Source organism: Otolemur garnettii, unplaced genomic scaffold (assembly GCF_000181295.1).
Source record: "Otolemur garnettii isolate 467f Iridium unplaced genomic scaffold, OtoGar3 scaffold00008, whole genome shotgun sequence".
Taxonomy (NCBI): domain Eukaryota; kingdom Metazoa; phylum Chordata; class Mammalia; order Primates; family Galagidae; genus Otolemur; species Otolemur garnettii.
The window spans coordinates 34,198,736-34,219,993 of record NW_003852403.1 but is presented as its reverse complement, the minus strand read 5'-3'; the positions used below and the strand labels follow the sequence as shown (position 1 = coordinate 34,219,993).

Genomic DNA, 21,258 nt, shown 5'->3' with positions numbered 1-21,258 from the left:
ATTTTTTCACATTTGATGAAAATCATAAATCTATACATCTGAGAAGCCCTATCAATTTCCAAGCAGGCTACGCGTCAAAGCAAGCAGACCACCTTGCTCCCCTCTCCTTACTTGCTGGAGGTATTTCCTGTCACCTCTCTGTTCAATTCCAGTGTTTCCTCTAGAGGATCTATTCAAAGTGTGGTTACCTATTCACTATCTTTGTTCTTTGTGGAGCATATGAGTGGCAGATGCTGTGAGTCATCCACCTGGAAACCCCTCTATTATTATTATTACTTTGTCTCCTTGGTTGAAAGCTTGACACAACCTACTCTTTACTCATTTCCATTGGGCTTAATAAACATCTTTGAACATTTCTTGTTTTGTGGATCCATTGGTGATCAATTCTCTCAGTATGTTAAAGACTTATTTTGGCCTTCATTTATAAAAGTTATTTTTTAATAAGGTTCATGTGAGTCAATTGCTAAAAATCACTGATAAAGAGAAACTCTTAAAAGCAGACAAAGCAGGAAAAGGTGCATTAGGTACAAAGACAAAAGATAAGAAACTACAGTCTTATCAGAATTATGTATTCCAGAAGGTGACGGACACTTTCAAAGCAATGAAAGAATAACAAAATATGTCAATCTAAAATGCTATTGTCAGAGAAAATTCTTCTACAAATGAAGGCCAAAATAAGTCTTTTTCAGACACACACTGAGAGAATTGATCACCAGTGGATCTGCAAAACAAGAAATGTTCAAAGATGTTCATTAAGCCCAAGGGAAGTAAGTGAAGTAAAGTGTAGGGGATATCAAGCTTTCAACCAAGGAGACAAAGTAAAAATAATAGACAGGCTTCAAGATGGATGATTAGTGGCATCTGGCACTCACCTGCTCTACAAAGAAAAATGAAAATATTGAGTAGGTAATCATGCTTTGAATGGATCCTCTAAGAGAGAATGCTGGCATTTGATAGAGAGGTGATAGAAAACACTTCTAGCAAGTAAGGCAGCCTGCTTGGCCAGGATTGCCCAAGGACCTGAAGAGGTTCTTCTGTGCCAGGGAAGAGGCAGTGAGTAACCCCCCACCAGTGGTCCACATTCCCACTGCAGACTCCTAAATCCTAGCCCTGAGACCCTTGCAGGCCCTGAGACTAAATTATGGAGCTGCCTGGAGACCATGTAAAGATGTTTCAGAAGGAAAACTCACATTGGGTCCCACAGGCCCTTAATCCCTAAGCAGCTGTAGCAAGTCATCCTTTTAAGAGCCCAGCCTCCACAAGACTGCATCCTGCCCAGGGACACTACGGGCCAGGCACTGCCATAGCTCTGGTAGTAGCTGCACAGGCTACTGCCACCAAGGCTAACATGTGAGCCTTTAACAAATCCTCTTCCCCCAGTGGTGAGGTTGCTGCACATTTTCACATTCCTGAGGACACATTCTCCTGCCCATACTGGCCTCTGCTGCTTCTAGGGCTGAAGCAGGAGAGACCTGTATGATCCTCAGCTGCCTGGACAAAGCTGCTGCCACTGAAAGAAGCCCTGCCCTTACTAGGAAAGGGCTGCAGCACAACTGCAGCCAACCCACCTGAGCATTCCATCTTGGGCCTTGGGATCACCCCACTCTTACCTACCACAAACAGTGCCTGCACATACCAGGGAGCCTGAGAAAAGGTCTACCTGGCCTGGCTTCACTGCCCTAGTGTCTAAGCATGACATCTGTGGGCCTTGAGAATGCTTAGCCCACTTCACTACTACTGACATCTGAGTACTCCTTCTGGGGTTCTGAGTTTAGGGCCTCCCAACCTGTTGCTACCACTGCAGTTGATACTCACTTGCATTCAATACCTCTAGGAATTGAAACTAGACAAGGGTGCCCACTTTCATCACTCCTGTTTAACATAGCATTAGAAGTCCTAGCCTGAGCAGTCAGGCAAGAGAAAGAAATAAAAGTTATCCAAAGTAGAAAAGATGTAAAATCATCCCTTTCTGCTGATACTATAACCTTATATCTAGAAAAGCTTAAAGCCTCCACCAATAAACTCTTAGAACTGATAAATTCAGCAAACTTGCAGGATAAAAAAATCAAAATATAAAATCAGTAGTATTTCTACACATCAGTGACAATCAAGCTGAGAACCAAATCAAGAAAGAAATTCCATTTATAGTAGTTACAAAAAAATAATACACTTAGGAATAAATTTAACTAAGGAGACAAAAGATCTCTACAAGAAAAGCTACAAAGTGCTTTGGAAAGAAATTACAGAAGATACAAATAAATAGAAAGACATTCATGATCATGGATCAGAATAATATTGTTAAGATAAGATCACCATACTACCCAAAGTACTCCACAGATTTTATGTAATATTTGTCAAAATACCTACGTCATTTTTCACAGAAATAGAAAAAAGATTCTGAAATTCACACCAAAAAAAAAAAAGGCCTAGAATAGCTAAAGCAATCCAATGCAGAAAGAACAAAGCTTCAGGCATCACACTGCATGACTTCAAAATATATTACAACCAAAATAGCATGGTACTGGCATAAAAACAGATGCATAGACCAGGGGGACAGAACAGAGAATTCAGGAACAAAGCCACATATTTCAACAAAGGTGCCAAGAACATACATTAGGAGTAATATATTCTTTTCGATAAACGGTGCTGAGAAAATTGAGTATTTATATGGAGAAGAATGAATCTAGACTCCTATCTCTCAGCATATACAAAAATCAAGTCAAAGTGGATTGAAGACTTAAATGTAAGAACTGAAACTTTAAAACTACTAGAAAAAAAATAGGACATGGTGAAGGCAAAGATTTGGTGGATAAGACTAAAAATACAGACAACAAAAGCAAAAATGGACAAATGGGATTATATTAAATTAAAATTCTTTTTCACAGCAAACAATCAACGAAATGAAAAGAATGTGAGAAAATATTTGCAAACCTTGCATCTAACAAAGTAATAATATCCAGAATATACGAGGAACGCAACAGAAAAAAAAGAAAGGATCCCATTAAAAAGTGGGCAAATATATAGTCAACATAAGGGTCTATATAAGGAATGAGGACGACCGTACTGATATGTACATGCAGTTTACTTTCTTGTATAGCTTTTATTAGAAAAGATGATATGAAATCATACATAATTAAAACATACTAAAATCATGTATGCAGTATTATACAAAACCAATACGTTTACTGTTTTCTCATGTTTTAATCATTCCTTCTAAAAAAGCACTCTTCCTTATTCTTATTACAAACATTAAGTGGAGAAAGCACTCTCAACGCTGCCTATACCACTCAGCATACCTGAGCATTTTCCCACAGCAAATGACTTCAACTGAATTATCAGATGCCTGGCATCCTCTTCCTTTGGAGTCTGCAATTTTTGTGTCATCCTCACTACCTTCTTCCACTTCATCAGCTGCTTCATGCGCTTTTACTTTGACCTGTAATTTGGTCAATATTGCTCATAAAATTGCTTCTGGGTCAGGTTCATTACAGTTTGCCACCTCATTATTTGTTGCAACAAAACGTTCCAAATCTACCCCTTCCAATTCTGCTACGGAGATGGATTGTCTGATGGGGCCAAAACTTGTGCTCTTAGGTCATGACAAACCCAGCTTTCTTGAAACTCTTCTGTATTGTTTTTGGCTAAACTTTTTCCAAGCAGAACTGATCTAGAGGACAAGATCCAGAGCATTTACTGGTGCAGCAGAAGTTGCTTCCACAGGAGGACCACAGGTTTGTGTTCGACCCGCTGCAGGAGCTGGGCTCAGGAGTGCATTTTAAATGTTTTGATGATGTCTTGGTCAAGAGGCTAGACTTTTGAGGTTGTGTTTCAGTGTCACGTTTGTGAAATAATCATGCCACTTGTAGTGGCTAGGCCAGTTGTTTCCTGTCAGACTGTTCTTCTTCATCTCATGGTTGATGCCCTTTATCCACTCCTCAAATAGGGAACCAGTCATCCATGCACATTTGTTTGATCTCCAAGTGACAGGAAGTCTTGTCTATCAAGACACTTCAGGTTCTTTTTTTTTTTTTTTTTTTTGGCCTGGGCTGGGTATGAACCAGCCACCTCTGGCATATGGGATCAGTGCCCTACCGTTTTGAGCCACAGGCGCTGCCCGACACTTCAGGTTCTTGATTGAATGCACATGGCTTTGCCAATTTACTCATCACCAAGGGCTTTAGTTTCTCTCTGGGTGAGCTAACGCAAAGCAGAACTATGAAATGTTCTTTGAAAAGTTTACATTTGTCACTCTTTATAACAAAGCTCCTGTCAGGCATCACCTTGAAAAAGAGCCCGCTTTAATCAGCATTAAAGATATTATCTTTGAAGCATCGGCTGAAGTATGGAAAATTTTTGATGAACTCTTTCACAGCTTTTACTGGAACTTCATTTGGTTCATGGTATAAGATTTCTTGGGAGATCTCACGTCACATTTTAAAGTTCTTGAGCCAACCACGTGATGATTGGAAATTTACCATCCTGAATTTCTGTGTAAATTTTTCAGCAACTTCTTAGATCATTGGTCCAGGCATTCAGGCATTGACTACTATCATTTGTTTAAACCAGCTTAAGGTGGCTTCATCAACTTCATCAAGGGAAATTTTCCTCCTTTTCCATTGTAGATTTCCACTTTCCCTACCATATCTCTCAAGTACTCATGTTTACATTTTTGAACATTGCTAACTGTGGTCTTGCTAACATCAAAATGTTCTGCCATCTTCTTTTGGCTGCTGTTTCCCAGAAAATGTAGATGATCAACCTTTTCCTTCAATGTCAGTTCTTTGAGTTCTTTCCTTTGGGCTGTCATATTTTGATTAACTGTAAAATTTTTCAATATATGTAGACTATACCTACAATTCAGCCCAGTCCTCCCTGTTGAAAAATCTTCCATAACACATGATAAATAATATGATATGTGGTAATAAAACATGAAAAAAAGAACTTAAAGTAAAAAAAAAAATAATAATATACCTGAGGGGCAAAGCCCAACCTTCTACTCCTTGGTATAGAGTAGACTCAACTGGTCAAGTTATGGAGAGTAAATTAATATTGTGTGTCACAGTCCAAGAGGTCAAGATACAATTTACAGAGATGGTCAATATAGAGAGGTCAGTCTTCAAATGAGTACCTGTGGTACATGTGTGGTCTATGAAAATTAGGTCAACTTAAGGAGGTGGTCAGTGTAGAGTGGTGGTCATCTATGGGGGTTTTACTGTACCTTATCATGACACAGTTCATGCATGCAACAAAATATCACATGTACCCCATAAATGCAAATAATGCAAATAGTATTATGGTAGTAAAAAAATTTAAAAATAATTATCATCTTCATTTTTATATCAATATATTAATATGTAATATTATTTACAATATATAATAGTTATGCATATTATATAATTATAATTATAGGATTATAGAATACATTCTATATACTACATAGTATACAGAATAAATAATACTATGTTATATAAATTTATCATTAATATAATCAATTAACTACTCATAATAATAGGTCTACTATTGCTTATAACAAATTACCACAAAGTTTTCAGTTTAAAACTATACACATTTATTATCTCACTGTTTGTGTGGATCAGTAGGTCAGGCATGGTGTAGCTGGGTCCTTTACTTAGGGTCTCTGCAGGTTGCACAATCAGAGTGCTGGTCAGGCTGCTGTCTTAATGGGAGGCTTTACTAGGGAAAAATTGGCTTCCAAGCTCATTTAGGTCTTTCACATAATTCTTATTTCTCTATGACTGAAGTCCATGGTTTTTTGCTGGTTATTTCCTGGAGGCTGCCCTAAGATCCTATAATGCATGCACAGTTCCTTGTAATGTGGGCTTACTCTACACATCAGTTTATTTCATCAAGCCATCAAAGAGGTTCTCTTGCTGCCATCAACTAAGATGGATTCTTATATAATGTAACTTAACCAGGGAGTGACACCCTGCCCCCCATCACCTTTGCCATATAGCATAATGGGAGCTGGGGTGTGACCTCTTGGACCATTGCTAGTTCTGTTGGCTGGAAGGAGGCTTGAGATCCCAACCACACTGAGGGGGAGGGCATTACACAAAGGCATGGATACGCGAATGGAAATCACTATGATCACCTAAGGGCTTGTCTGCTTATCATTACTTTTATGAAAATCCACTTGCTTAGAGAAAGAAATGTGCATTTAATTTTGTTTCCATTGCTCTATCAATCTAACCAGGTCTTGGTAAATCTCCTGAGGTGCGTCCTGTCCAAGGTAAAAATCCACATGATTGTAGTGTGGAATCAGCTTGTAATAAATAAGGTTTGCAATTTTAGGAAGTAAATTTTCAACGTCCTTGGGATCAGCCACAACGTCCTGTCCACCGCTCCACATTGCCGTTGGAATTTCCATCTTAGTAACATTGTATAAAGGTGGTATAAGCTAAAAACAATGAAAGAGATAGAGGAAAAAAAGTTTTTGCAGAAAACTACGTTATAGAAGTAACATTAACTATCAGCTATGGAGCAAATTCTTCAAATGTGCAATTAGGATATGCTTAATAATATACGAACATTAAAATGTTAAAATGGGCACTAATATGAATTATGAATAAAAAAGACAATCATATTTCTGACTTGCATTTTTTGGAAATTAGGAGCAGATCTCAGTGTAAAGGAGGTTTTTTCTTTATGAGGTATCATCTTTCTACGGGCACTTGATCTAAAAGCATGATCTTTTGAACAAAATACTAGATAAGATAAATATTCCTTCTCATAGACAGAAATCTAGGCTTAATGACATTACTGATACTTGGGCATCAGCAGACTCATCAGGGAAGACTAAGACCAAGGTATGAAAACAAACATTTGAAGTTAAGAAGGAGCCCATCTGTTAGAGAGAAAAAGAGCGGCTATAGTGCTAAACTCCGAGCAAGTTTTCCCTTACCCTTCTTTCCTGCGCGGATCTGATACTTTTCTTAACTTGATAGCTTTCACAGTAGAAGAATGCAAAGTATAAGCATTTAAATGCAAAGATAAAGAGAGTCAAAGACTGAAAAACAACTATGAACACATAGGTAGCAACAAATATTAGCAAAGTATTTCCGAGGAGCCCCTGAATTAGAACACTTTTATTACAATGACTTAATGACTCTACGAAGGTTGCAAGGGGGGGTCCGGAAGATGATAAAGCAAAAGTGAATATTAAGATTCAAATTCAGATGCTGGTGGATTTGGGCTGAAAATTTTTTAAAGTTTATTTTTAATTGACAGATAAAAACTGTATATGTTTATCTGGAAAATATTTTTACTTAATTTCTTAGTAATAAAGGATTATTGGTGGCTGGGCGCCCATACTCAGTGGTTAGGGTGCTGGCCGCATGCTCCAGGGCTGACAGGTTTGAACCCAGCCCAGGCCGGCTAAACAAACAGCCACATGTTCTGGTGGGCACCTGTAGTCCCCGGTACTGGGGAGGCTGAGGCAAGTGAGTCCCTTGAGCCCAAGAGTTTGAGGCTGCTGTGAACTATGACGCACAGCACTCTACCAAAGGTGACGAAGTAAGACTCTGTCTCAATAAATACATTTTTAAAAATGTATTAGAAAGAAAAAGATCATTGGTGATTACACTGGTAATTATATCTGTTTAGTTTATAGTGTTATTGTAGCAGTGACTTTTAAACACGCACATAGTTCATTCTCAGATTGTTTTGTACTTTCCCTTTTCCCCCAAAGTCCCAAGCAAAATAGTCACATAGTTGTGGTTTAGAATGAATCTGTAAACACAATGATAAAAGCTAATAGCTGTGACCCAACTCTCATCCAAGCAGGTCTCTGAGTCTTATAGGGTAAGCCATCATCTAAAAAGCTTTTCCTAAAGAAACTACAGGAGCATGCTAAGACAAAGAATTCCCTAACTGTGAGAGAAAATAGTACTCTGACATACTATGTGTCTGGCAAACCTCCCCCCACAGACCTAACTATAGCAGTTTAGGAGAAGAATCCGATTTTGCCCACCAGTTGGAGTTATGTATTTTCATTATTGTAGTTGTTATGGTGGCATTGAAAATCACCTTGTTAAAAGATTTCCGAATTTCCATATCCCAGATTTGAAAAACCCTTGGTGTGTCCTTGGTGGCTACTTGTTTATTTTGAGCTCAGTCTATAAGCAAGAAGCCAAAATCATTATTAGCGTTCCTTATGTATTGGGGGGGGGAGGCATAACAATCACAGCAATACATATATAGAATTTTTGCTCTACAAGTTTCTACACGTAATGTCATAAATGTCTTGACACACCATTCCTTGCCACACAGGGATGCTTCTTCCTAAAGGCAATATTTCTGACTAATATAACTTTAATAATCCACACTTTGGCCTTTTTTTTTTAAGTAGCTAGTAAATGACATCTCAAAGAACTATTAGAACAGTCAAAGTTCATTTTATCAGAGATGATCAGAAGTCAGATAATAAACGCAGATGAGGTATTTTAAACTCTCTTTAATATACCGTAAGTGCTGTGAGTTTTAAGGAATAAAAGGGAAGGAATAAGTGTGGAGGACAAAGAACGGACTTTAGATCCAGGCATTCTGAGTCATATTCTGATTATTTACTGGCTAAATAACTTTGGTAATTTACCTAGCCACTCTGATCCTCTTAAAAAATGGAGATGACAATAATTGCCTTGCTAGGTCATTGTAAGGAGCAGGCATAATGATATTGCACATGGTAAGAACCCAGTAAGCAACCTGCAAAACAGCAACAAGCAATACCTAGGGTAGTGAACGGGAAGCAGCAGGTACTTAATGAGTGGATACACTTCTGTTAGTTTATTTACAATGATCATTATTATTGTACCTGGTGGAAATGCATCAGATTCTCATCAGGGTTTCCCCAGTCAAAAGCTTGGAGCTGACCAGAATTAACAGCCTAAAATAAAGTAGAAATAGCAAACACATTAAAATGATAGAAGAAAATACTATACACTTAAAGATAGGAACCAGAGATATACCAAGAAAACTGACCTTATGTCCCCCCATAAAACCTAAATTTCAATAAAGATGAATAAGGCAAAAAATAAATAATGATAAAAATTAACACTAATTCATAGAACTCCCTCCTGTGCCTTTCCAGTGAACCTCCTCTTACAGCAATGCCTTTAAATGTTACAGTGCTGTGTAGAAATGTTTTTAAAAGATGCTTAATGGAATAATTCCTGAATATCTTGGCTCCAGGGTTTTTACCATTTCCTTTTAAAAAGACATCAGTTCTACATTGCCTACAGTAAAAAACTGCGGTTATTATTACTAAACAACTTTGTACATTATTTCCATGAAGTGCTCTAAGCCATCACGACTATATTCCCTATCTTTAAATATTTCTGTCGCTAGTGGAAGGACTGTTTGCCCACTGAGCTCCCCCAGTTCTGTGTGAGGGACAGTGCTGCCTCTGCCTCCCATGTGTGGGGCCACACCATCCACTGCGTTATGAGCAATGCAGCCAGGGGCTGAGCATCTGAGACATCAGGTGTGTGACTGCATCTGCATTTAGGTGTTTAAACCTTAAATATTAAAATAAAGAAATTCATATACTTAGGATTTTCTTTTTCTGTGTTTGCCACCCATGTTGGATTGAGGGGGCAGATGATGTTTACATCTACCTTAAGCCCTTCTACTCAGACTACGCTAAGCTTTTTTGTAGCTTGAATTTCAGGTATTTTTTACTACTCATTGATTTAATTATGATTATAGAGGAAGAAGTCTGGGGCTATTAAAATTCTGCAAGTTTTTAGCAATGGGAGACAATAGAATGTACCGGTTAGGAACGTGGGCTCTAGCATCAAATGAACCTAATTTGTATCCAGGCTTAACAGATTACTGAGTCTGTGAGGCAAGGTGAGATATTTGTGAAATGAGAATGCCATTTTTTCCCACAGGATTGTGAAGATTATGGTAACCCCTATAAAGCACGTAGCCCCTAGTAATGCTCACAAATAGCTCTTTCCAAGATTACTAGCATCATCATCATCATCACCTTGCCTTAGCTATCTATATAACTTATGACCAAGTAGTTTATTTCTGTTCTGAAGAGGATTTTCTATTAAAGTCAATTGTGAGAGGCATTAGGAATTGCCTATGATACTTGTACAGTAGGAATATCAGTGCCTTTATGGAAAGACCCCTAATGAGAATTCAATGCGACTGAATGAAACACATATGAACATCAAGAAGAGCACATAGTACTTACTCGATAACTATGAAGTTAAATTTTTATTACCTGGGAGGGCATGCCTATCAGAGGAGTCTATCTGTTTCTTCGCCAATAAAAGGCCCTATATTCTAAACATCTTTCTTCTTATATAAGGAGCTTGAAGGCTCATTTCCTGAGAGTCAAACTCTTCAAAGCATTTCAGAAATCCTCAGTGTATTTTTAGGCTATCTAGAGTAGCAGATTCTCAACTTTAAAGCAGGGAATCCATTTATTAGGATATTGGTTAAAATGCAAATTTCTAGGTGTGTCCTAATAAAATTTGGAGAAAGATTCCACATCTATAACCACACACAAAATTATGTATATATTGTTTTTACTTTCCAAAAGGGGTTCAGACTAAAGTTACTGGCCAAGAATACAGGCAAAGATTACACACAAAAAAAGAATGAACACACACACATGGACGGACACACACACACACGCTCTCATACACACTTGGCTCAGAAAGCCGTACCAATTGAATGTGATCTATCTCTGAGGTTACTGAATATTGAATAATAGAGTAAAAACAAATAAAACTTTAACTGAAGGCAAAAACACAAACCATCAATTTATTTTAATCCCTCCTTAGCACTTAATTTGCCCTACATAAAGCATTATTTCCACATTCTGAAAGGTCCCATATGTCTATTGGAGGATGAAAAGATCTTTCCGGAATAGCCTGCATCATTTGTTAGAGCTGATGATTTCCCAAAAGGGAAATACAAGCTTTCCCTTGAAAGGGCAGTTTAGAATAATCAAAGGGTCAGAAATCAGAATATTCAGGAACCAGGCTGAAAACTCTGACACAAGAGGACAAGGGGAATAAAAAGGAGTGATGTAAATCAGGATAAAGGGGTGACGCTGATTCCAAAAACATCCGTGTGACAGTGGCAGGTGCCCGCTAAGGATCCTGCAAGGAGATGTGTGCATTAAGCAAGAGTAAGAAGCACGAACCTGGGCCCAATGCAGCATAGTTTGAACAGATGTTCCCGCAGGGTTCTGTGACAAATAAACATCCAAGCGACTCTGCAAAGAGAGGATTTCTGATCTAGACACAATCATACCACAGATACATTTTCAAAACGTTCTTCTATTTCTTTTTTTCCCTTTTCTTTAAGGAAAAATCATATACCATACCCTTTGCAGACATATTAACTGAAGAAACTTGTCTTTAAGAACTTTTCTCCCCAGCTCTCCTCTTCTGGCCTGAGCATGGTCTTCATAAAGCCCATAGAAGGCGTCTGATCAAGACAGAAGGTAATGCACCTTTTCTCCCTAGACTCACTTCACATAGGTCCAAGAGTATAGGAGATCCAGGAATAAAAGCCCAGGGACCTTCCCTTTGTCCCAGGGTTAGTCCCAGAGGACATTCAGAGAAAACCGTTGATCATAAGACCCCGAAAGCAGATCTGGAAGTTTCCTTTTGTTTTCTTATTTCAAAAGTGTGGTAAATATTCTACAGGGATCTTTGAAAGTGTCTGGGACAGAAGCTATTCAGTTAGTATACTTATATTTCTTTTGGATCAAAACCCAAAACCCAAACAAAAAAATAAATGTTTAAACAACCCACACAAAACTTCTTAGAGCTTTAAAAAGTATGTATACCTGCTGATAAGCTATACAAAACTGCTGAATAAAAATAAAAATCTCAAAAAAAATCTCTAGGGTTGTGTTCCGAACATGTGTATTTTTTCAAATTGCACAAACACTACTTTTGCACCCCTGGCTATGTTTCACTAAAATAGATGTCCTCAAAAATGCCATAAAATGTTATAAGCCAGTCCTTAACAATGAAACAAAAGGTGATATATATGGATAATGAGGGCCCCAGTGAATAGTCAGGGTGTTATTTTGTGAGTCTTTATTTAGCAAACCCTTATATCACATCAAGAGGGTATTTTGAAAATACCTTCTTCTGTGTTTGTGTGAAGGTTTTTTTTCACCCAGCTCTGCCAACTGACTGACGTGCTCTCATCCATATGCTGTGCTTCTACATGACAGGCAAGACAAATTCCCTCGTAAAAGGAGAAAACGAGAAAAGAATACAGAACAGCAGTGGCCAAGCCATAATTTGCATTAAAAGCATTCCACAAATCTTGCTTGAAACCACAGAAAGTTGTTATCAGTGTTTTCCACTGACGGAGTGTAGACTGTGAGCTGAAGTCTGTGAGTTGGAGACCACCTCAGCTCTGTCCCATCTCTGGTTTCAAACCTATCTCCTCTATAGCTGAGCAGTAAATTCTTCTCTTTCCCCTCCCTCTCTTCAGGTCAGCAAATGTCAACTTAAAAAAGAAAGGTTCTCAGTTAAGTTGGAAATGACTTGACAAGAATCCTGATGCTGATCCCTCTCAGTACCCCTCAAACGATAAATCTGTAGCTATGATTGAAGAGCTGTCACAAAGGGAACAGAGTCAGGAAAGAAATCAGAGAAAAGCACAGACACGTTCAGACTATAGGATCCACACTGAGAAATCCATAATCTGCTGGATTTCTGCAAAATGCACAGCCTGAAAGCCTGGCTTTTCAAGCAGATTGTCTTGCTGGAACTTCACCCCTCCCCCAGGGCAATGAGGCCCCAAAGTCTTTGAGCACTGAGAGACCTGGTTCCCACAGGTGGTAGTGCTCTTTCAAATGGAGTGAGTGCAGGGAGTTGGGAAGATTGATGAGAGAAGGCGAAACACACTGGAAACAGCACAAAGGCTTTGATCTCATAGGAGAGAAAAAGTCTCTCAGGGAGGTGAGGGGATAGTAACTCTTTCCTCCCATTTCTGAGTGTGGCATGGCACCTGACTGCCCACAGGCTGCCCACAAGGCTGCCCAGGGGCTTAGTTGCTCATCTTGCAGTTTGTGTGTGAGCTCTCACTGGGTTCAGCCTTGACATCCTGCACCTGGACTGTGTTCCTATCCCAGGTTTTGTTTGTGTTAGGATCAAAAGTAATGTAGAATGATAAAAGTAAGAAGTAAATCAGTGCAATTAAGGTAGTTAGTTAAAGAAACAGTTTGGTTAGAAAATGTAAGCCCAACAAGAATGATGACATAAGGGTTTAGCCTTCTCCCATTTAGTGTATGTAATAAAAATGGAGCTAGCCCTGAGCAAAGGGCTTCCACTGGTCCTCACTCTTGAGAGGTGGACAGACCTCCAACCAAGCTTTCAAAAAACTTTCTTTCTGTGTCTTGACTTTTTATTTTTCCCTCATCCTCTTGTCTCTACCAGCCACTGGGAGAGAACTCATGGTATGGTTTGGGGCTGGTCCCCAACAACTGGCAAAAAAAGCCTTCTCCTTCTCCAAACCTATGAAAGAAGGTAGACTCACAGCCTTAGTTGGAAGTTGGAAGCCATGAACATACTAATAATATTCCAACAGACAAAAATGAAGCCTTGAGGCCAGCAGTGGTGGCTCACACCTATAATCCTAGCACTCTAGGAGGCCAAGGTAGGTGGATTGCTTGAGCTCAGGAGTTCAAGATCAGCCTGAGCCTCTAAAAATCTCTGTAAAAATAGCTGGGTATTGTGGTAGATGCTTGTAGTCCCAACTACTTGGGAGGCTGAGGCAAGAGGATCACTTGAGCCCAAGAGTTTGCAGTTGCTGTAAACTGTGATGCTGTGGCATTCTCCCCAGGATGACAAGGTGAGACTGTCTTAAAAAAAAAAAAGAAAGAAAGAAAAGAAAAAGAAAATCTTGAAATGTGGTTTATATGCAGTCTAGAATGAACTCTCATCACCTCTGTGCAAGAAAACCATTCTTTTCCCGAACCAACTCCTTATACATACCATGTTTAAGTTTTTGGCGTCAAATCCACACAGAGTAAATAGGAAGTTGCTGCATATACGGTGGAAGAGCTTCTGGTTGCACACTTTGGTGGCAATGTATTGGTTAAATAACGTATGTGGGTAGAACATTTTGTCACCAAACAATACCTGCAAAATTAGTTTGAAACATCATTAGATCTTCTGGATATGGATTTCAAGAGTGGAAAAAGAATGGTAGTGTATACAGACAACAGGTGACATCTGTTCAGTGTTAGACCTTAATAAAAACATGAGACTTTGTAATCCTCCCAACTCACCTCTGGATGTCTGTTCCCAACCACCTTTAATTGGGGCATTTTTTAGAATGCTCCCTCAAAACTAGTCCCCACAGGAAATTAGTGAGCCTTTGGAGTCAGGAATACCTGTGTTTGATTCTGAATTCTTTTATAACATAGGAACACATTTAATTTCTATTATCTTAAATTTTCTCACCTAAAAAATGGCAAAATCAATATCCAATAGGTAGGACTATTGTGAGATCGTAGGTCATATTTTAAAACACCAAGGTATAGTTCCTAGCACCTCGTAAACATTCAAAAAAATTAACTGTTATTAATATTAGTTCCCATTATAACTAGTGACTGATACAGACTTAATGAGCCATTCGTTCCAGAATCTCTTAATGAATTCTTTCCAGAGGCAAAAGCTTAAACCAAAGAAATACATCTTACAAGTCGAATTTCAGGGAAATGTTGCAAGTGAGTTGAACTTTGCAAACTCTTTGAATTATAATATAAATCAATATCAAATCCCTGTGCATGTAAGTCCAATCTTGCCTTTGCTTCCCAATAACGAGTTTTATAATCTTAGGATAATAAACTAGGTATGAAAGTGATAATACTTTTTTTAAATTTTAAAACTTTTGAAAACATTCATTTATAGTAAAAACTGACATACCTTAAATCTTTCTTCTAGAAAACTTTATTAACTGACAATTACTACTAAGGACAATAATAACTGGCATTTGTTTTCTTGCATTACTTCACCATAAGATCTTGTACTATCAAAAAAAAAAAAAGATCTTGTACTATCTTTGGTAAATCAGATCAAGTAAATTCCTACTGAGCATAACCTGTGGAATTCTAAGTTTGAAAAAACGGTTGTTTTGTATGGCCAAAGGTAATCTTTATTCAATAAAATATTTCATATTCCATGGAATATTAATGGAACATATGAAATACCAGGACTTTATACTCTTTTCATGCCCAAGGGAGGAAAAGAGGGAAAGAAGGAAATGGAGAGGGAGATACGGAGGAGAAAGAAGAGGAAAAAGAATAAGAAGGGAAAGGGAGGGGAGGAAGGGGAGAGGAGAGGAAAGAAGGAAGGAGGAGACGGGAAGGGAAGGGAAGGGAAAGGAAGGAAGGGAGTGGATGGGAAGGAAAGGGGAAGGGAAGAGCGACTGTACGTTAAAGTACTTCAAACCATACTTTTCATTCTTTAGCTTGGAAAGTAATAATAAGCCAATGAACACATTACCTGTCCATTCTGATCTCTTCTTTATTTTGTCACAATCACTGAGACAATTGGATAATATACCAGATAATTAATTTAACTCACCAAATTGAAATTCTTCCGAACTACCCCAATGATGACTTAATAGGAGTAGCAGCATAATCCAGAGTAAACTTGTTCTTTTAAAAGAATATTGACATCTAGTCTGTGTTTTGAAGTGTGATAACTTAAATAGATCTCCACATAAATAAATAATTGAAGTGAAGGATCTGATTTTAATCAGTAAAAAAAATGATTTTTCATTTACCAATACCTTAGTAATCTCTGGCTGGCAAAATAAAACAATCCATGTGAAAAGAATTAACCAGTACATAGATGTAATCCTCCATGCAAATATGATGTGAGGGAAGAGGTGGCATCTCCCATAAGGGAATCTTGTTCTCTGCTCTGATACCTGCAGTTAGTCTCTAATACGGAGTAAATTAGCATGCCATTCTCTGATTTCTCTCCACCTCTATATCCATACACGAGTGACTCAGCAAAATAACAATACATTTACCCAAGGAGGAATAATTTCTCCTTCATCCTAATTTAAAAGAAAGGATAGTGATGCAGACCAGCCAGCCATACAGCACATGGTAACATGTAGATGTAATTCCAAGCTCGTTCCAGAGGGGGCATATCTGTCACATAACAGTAAGGAGATGGATTCTTCCGGTCATTCATCTGATATCCTTGTGAGAATTAAAAAAGCACCCCTCCTTCTGGATACATGTGTAGCAGCCCATATAGCCTATGGCTAGGAGGAGAGAGAATTATAGGAAATACCTGTAATGGAACACCTTGGTGAGAAGGGCATGGAGAGAGATTTAGTGCTAACTAGCATGAGAGAGCTCGCGAGATGAGAGCATTGGAGAATTGGCAGTCTCTACACCTGTGGGGTTGAGAGGCACGAGCTCAGCCTTATATTAGGCTGGAGGAGCCAACAGTCTGTAAGCATGCGCATTCTATCACGGGCATGCTTACTCTGATTCTGTTTCCTCTCCTGCCTGCAGGATGCCAGCACGGCATCTCTGCTGAAGATTACCAAGCTCTGCTAAAGACTATGATCTATCTGTTCTAAGAAGACCTTTACTATCTCTAAGCCACTCTCTCTATCTCTCTCTCTCCAGCTAAAGTAGCTAGCTCTCAAGCACTAAGAGAAACTGTTCCTGAGCAAGGGAGCTTAGTGGTCCACGTCCAGAACCTACCTAAGCTGGGCCCGAGACCTGGCCAGTCCTGGGCCCTGACAAGTGGTGTCAGAAGCGGGATAGTGAACGCCACTGACAAATGGGGCTGTGAGCAGGATTCAGTGAAAGTGGAACAAGAGGGAAATAAGCTTTAGCAAAATAAGAAAAAGAGAAGAGAAATAGAAGTATAGGGAAAAGAAATATCTAAGAAGGATAGCCAACAGCAGGCCTTTCTCATTTGCTTTTTTCCTCTTCTTTCCTACGTTTTCTCTTTCCAAATTCTAACTACTACTTCTGTGGAAAAGCCAGTAAAATCCTTTAGCCTCTGCTGTGAAGCGGCTGGAGGAAAAAAAAGCGACTAGAGAAAAAAAAAGCAGAAAAAAGCCTTTAGACAGAAGGAAAGAGAAAAGATAGAACTAGGAGATAAGAACCGTTAGTAAACAAGCCTTTTAGCCTCAGGGGTGAGAAAAGCCTTTGGTAAAACAGCAAAGAGAAAAGTTTGGGAATAGTTGCAAGAGTTTATTAAGTTAGGGAAGAGAACTTCTAACTGCCTTCCCCTAATACCTTCGCCCAATGCCAGCAGGAAGTAGCTTTTGAGAGACCGACGCCCGAATCCCTTTTAGGCAGTTAAGAGTTCTGCTTAAAAAGAAAAATGAGGTAGATTGAGGCCGGTGAAGAAACAGAAGAAATGAAGTTTCATGAAACTAAAACTCCAGAGTGAAAAAACAGCTAAAGAGCTCCTGTCCCTTTAAGGCAGTCAAAGGTTCTAAGAATTGAAAAGGAAAGATTGTAAAAAGTAGAAGGCCAAAAGAAAGCCAGTAAAGAAAGATCATGGCAAATGAGATACAGCAGTTGAAATACAGTTGAGAGATCAGATGAATCTTCTAGTAGAAGCAGGTAAACGCCATATTGACATGACAACTCAAATTAGGCAGCTGGAAGATCAGAGGGTAAATCCCCCAGGTAACATCAAATGCCATAAATGTGGGAAGCTAGGTCATAAGAGAAAAGGGTTTAAAAGGGGGAAAAGAATTTTGAATGCTAAAAAACAGAGCATGTAAACCTCCAGGTGTACGTCCCAAGTGTAAAAAAGGCTTTCATTGGGCAAACAAATGCCATTATCAACTTGATAGAAGATGGAACACCTTTATTGTAGGGAAATTATCAGTTGGGCCAGAATCAGGACCCACTGGTAAACGAAAGAAAAAACAGTTTAGTATTATTTCAAACCATTCTCAGAAAAAACCAGTATAATTCAATTCTGTGCCATGGGAGCCCTCTGCCAGCTTGGTTAGACCTGTGGTGCCTTAGTGTAAAACGAGAAATTAAACCAGATCAATGGATGATAATGGAGAATAATTAGATTAAATGTTTGTGGAATATTAGGTTATCCTGCGTGGTGAAGGGGTAACCGACCTCTCATCAGTGTCTGTGCATTACAACCGGGTCCAGCTAAGGAGACTGGACACGGCCCAAAGGGGAAGTGTCACTCAAAAGAAAGTGAAGCCTTTGGGAGATTATGAGAGGTGAGAACAAAGGGAGGGAAGAGTACAAGTTAAACCACCTCTGTGCTAGGGAACTCCATTTGAAAAGGAGTCGAATCAATTAGCAAAAACTTCGTTGGAAAAGCAGCTTGAAAGCAGGATAAACTCTATCAAGGAATTGTGAAGGGTGGTGCTTTTTGGACCACAAGTAACAGTTCCACCAGAGGAACTGCCAAGTGTGGAACCATTAATCCAGGAGTAACAGTCTTTTGCGATCTGTGAAGGGTGGATTTCAGTACCTCGAGTAGCAAAACCTTTGGAATAGCGAGAGAAAAATCCTTGCTTGCAAAGATTGCAAGGAAAGCGTTATTTTTTGTTCGTCCAGTAAAGTAAATATCAAAGGAAAGTTCCTACAGTTAAAGAAATGATAAATTCTATCAGGAAAGATTTCAGTTTTCTCCATTTAAAAAGACCTTTAAGGGAATTAACATCACAATCATTTTCCTCTAGCAGTGGCTAATAGTTTACATCTGTATTGGGCTTCCTCATTATAGAGCCCATACCTGGAATTCTGAACTGATAATTACCATCTTTTGCCTAGAAAGAAAAGGGCTAGATAACAAGAAGAACTGCCCTTACCACATTAAAAGTTATTTTGTTTGTATATAAAAAAGGGAGAAACGTAGCAGCTCACATAGCTTATGACTAGGAGGAGTGAGAATTATAAGAAATACCTGTAATGGAACAGGCGAAAAGGGCATGGAGAGATTTAGTTCTAACAAGCATGAGAGAGCTCGCGAGATGAGCAGTGGTGAATTGGCAGTCTCTACACCTGTGGTGTTGAGAGGCACAAGCTCAGCCTTATATTAGGCTGGCGGAGAAGGCAGTCGGGAGCATGCGCATTCTATCACGGATCCACTTACTCTGACTCTGTCTTCTCTGCTGCCTGCAGGACGCCAGCACGGCGTCTCTGCTGAAGATTACCAAGCTCTGCTAAAGACTAAGATCTATCTGTTCTAAGAAGACCTTTACTCTCTCTAAGATACTGTCTCTCTCTCTCTCCGGCTAAAGTAGATAGGCCTCAAGCACCTACGAGAAACTGTTCCTGAGCAAGGGAGCTTAGTGGTCCGTGTCCAGAACCTGCCGAAGCTGGGTCCGAGACCTGGCCAGTCCCGGGCCCTGACAAGTGGTGTCAGAAGCGGGATAGTGAACGCCACTGACAAATGGTGCTGTGAGCAGGATTCAGTGAATGCGGACCGAGAGGGAGATAAGCTTTAGCAAAATAAGAGAAATAGAAATACTTGGCAGGAAAAGAAATATCTAAGACAGGCGACGGCAGGCCTTTTTCATTCGTTTTTTCCTCTTTCCTACGTTTTCTCTTTCCAAATTCTAACTACTACTGTGGGGAAAAAAAACCGGTAAAAGCTTTTAGCCTCTTGTAGCTGGAGGGGAAAAAAAAGGCAGAAAAAAGCCTGTAAACAAGAGGGAAAGAGAAAAGATCAAACTAGGGGAGAGAACCTTTAGCAAACAAGCCTTTGGTAAAACAGCAAAGAGAAAAGTTTGGGAATAGGTTGCAAGAGTTTATTAAGCTAGGAAAGAGAACTTCTAACTGCCTTCCCCTAATACCTTCGCCCAATGCCAGCAGGAAGTAGCTTTTGAGAGACCGACGGCCCAATTCCCTTTTTGACAGTTAAGAGTTCTGCTTAAAAAGAAAATTGAGGTAGATTGAGGCTGGTGAAGAAATAGTGGAAGTAAAGTTTTGTAAAACAAGACTCTAGAGTAAAAAACAGCTAAAGAGCTCCTGTCTCTTTAAGGCAGCCAAAGGTTCTAAGAATTGAAAGGGGAAAGACTGTACAAAGTAAAAGGCCAAAAGAAAACCAGTAGAGAAAAATCATGGCAAATGAGATACAGTAGTTGAAATACAGTTGAGCGATCAGATGAATCTTATAGTAGAAGCAGGTAAATGCTATATTGACATCTCAAATTGGGCAGCTGGAAGATCAGAGGGTAAATCCCCCAGTTAACATCAAATGCCATAAATGTGGGAAGCTAGGCCGTAAGAGAGAAGTGTTTAAAAGGGAAAAGAACATTGAATGCTAAAGAAAAGGAACAAAGAGCATGTAAACCTCCAGGTGTATGTCCCAAGTATAAAAAGAGCTTTCATTGGGCAAACAAATGCCGTTATCAACTTGATAGAAGATGGAACACCTTTATTGTAGGGAAATTATCGGTTGGGCCAGAATCAGGACCCACTGGTAAATGAAAGAAAAAACGGCTTAATATTTTCATCTCAAACCATTCTCAGAAAAAAACAGTGTAATTCAATTCTATGCCGTGGGAGCACTCTGCCAGCTTGGTTAGACCTGTGGTGCCTTAGTGTAAAACGGGAAATTAAACCAGATCAATGGATGACAATGGAGAATAATTAGATCAAATATGTTTGTGGAATATTAGGTTATCCTGCGTGGTGAAGGGGTAACCGACCTCTCATCAGTGTCTGTGCACTATAACCGGGTCCAGCTAAGGAGACTAGACATGGCCCAAAGGGGAAGTGTCACTCAAAGTGAAGCCTTTGAGAGATTATGAGAGGTGAGAACAAAGGGAGGGAAGAGTACAAGTTAAACCACCTTGTGCTAGGGAACTCCATTTGAAAAAAGGGAGTCTGGAATCAATTAGCAAAAATTTCACTGGAAAAGCAGTTTGAAAGCAGGATAAACTCTGCTATCAAGGAATTGTGAAGGGTGGTACTTTTCCATGAGAGAAACTGCCAAGTGTGGAACCATTAATCCATGAATAATAGTCTTTTTGCGATCTGTGAAGGGTGGATTTCAGTACCTGGAGTAGCAAAACCTTTGGAATAGCGAGAGAAAAATCCTCTGCTTGCAAAGATTGCAAGGAAAGCGTTATTTTTTGTTTGTCCAGTAAAGTAAATATCAAAGGAAAGTTCCTACAGTTAAAGAAGTGATAAATTCTATCAGGAAAGATTTCAGTTTTCTCCATTTAAAAAGACCTTTAAGGGAATTAACATCACAATCATTTTCCTCTAGCAGTGGCTAA

At 39.2% G+C, this 21,258-nt stretch overlaps 1 protein-coding gene across 1 annotated transcript in view; it reads right to left on the bottom strand.

Moving 5' to 3' along the window:
- Positions 1–6,178: 6,178 nt before the first annotated feature.
- LIPK (lipase family member K) overlaps positions 6,179–21,258 on the bottom strand; it is a 29,560-nt gene continuing 14,480 nt past the window's right edge. Inside the window, exons 6-9 of the mRNA XM_003783682.1 lie at positions 13,998–14,144; positions 11,180–11,251; positions 8,831–8,902; positions 6,179–6,418 (exon numbers count right to left, since the gene is read on the bottom strand). Coding sequence (XP_003783730.1) covers positions 6,179–6,418; positions 8,831–8,902; positions 11,180–11,251; positions 13,998–14,144 — 531 coding nt within the window. The remainder of the gene's footprint in view (positions 6,419–8,830; positions 8,903–11,179; positions 11,252–13,997; positions 14,145–21,258) is intronic.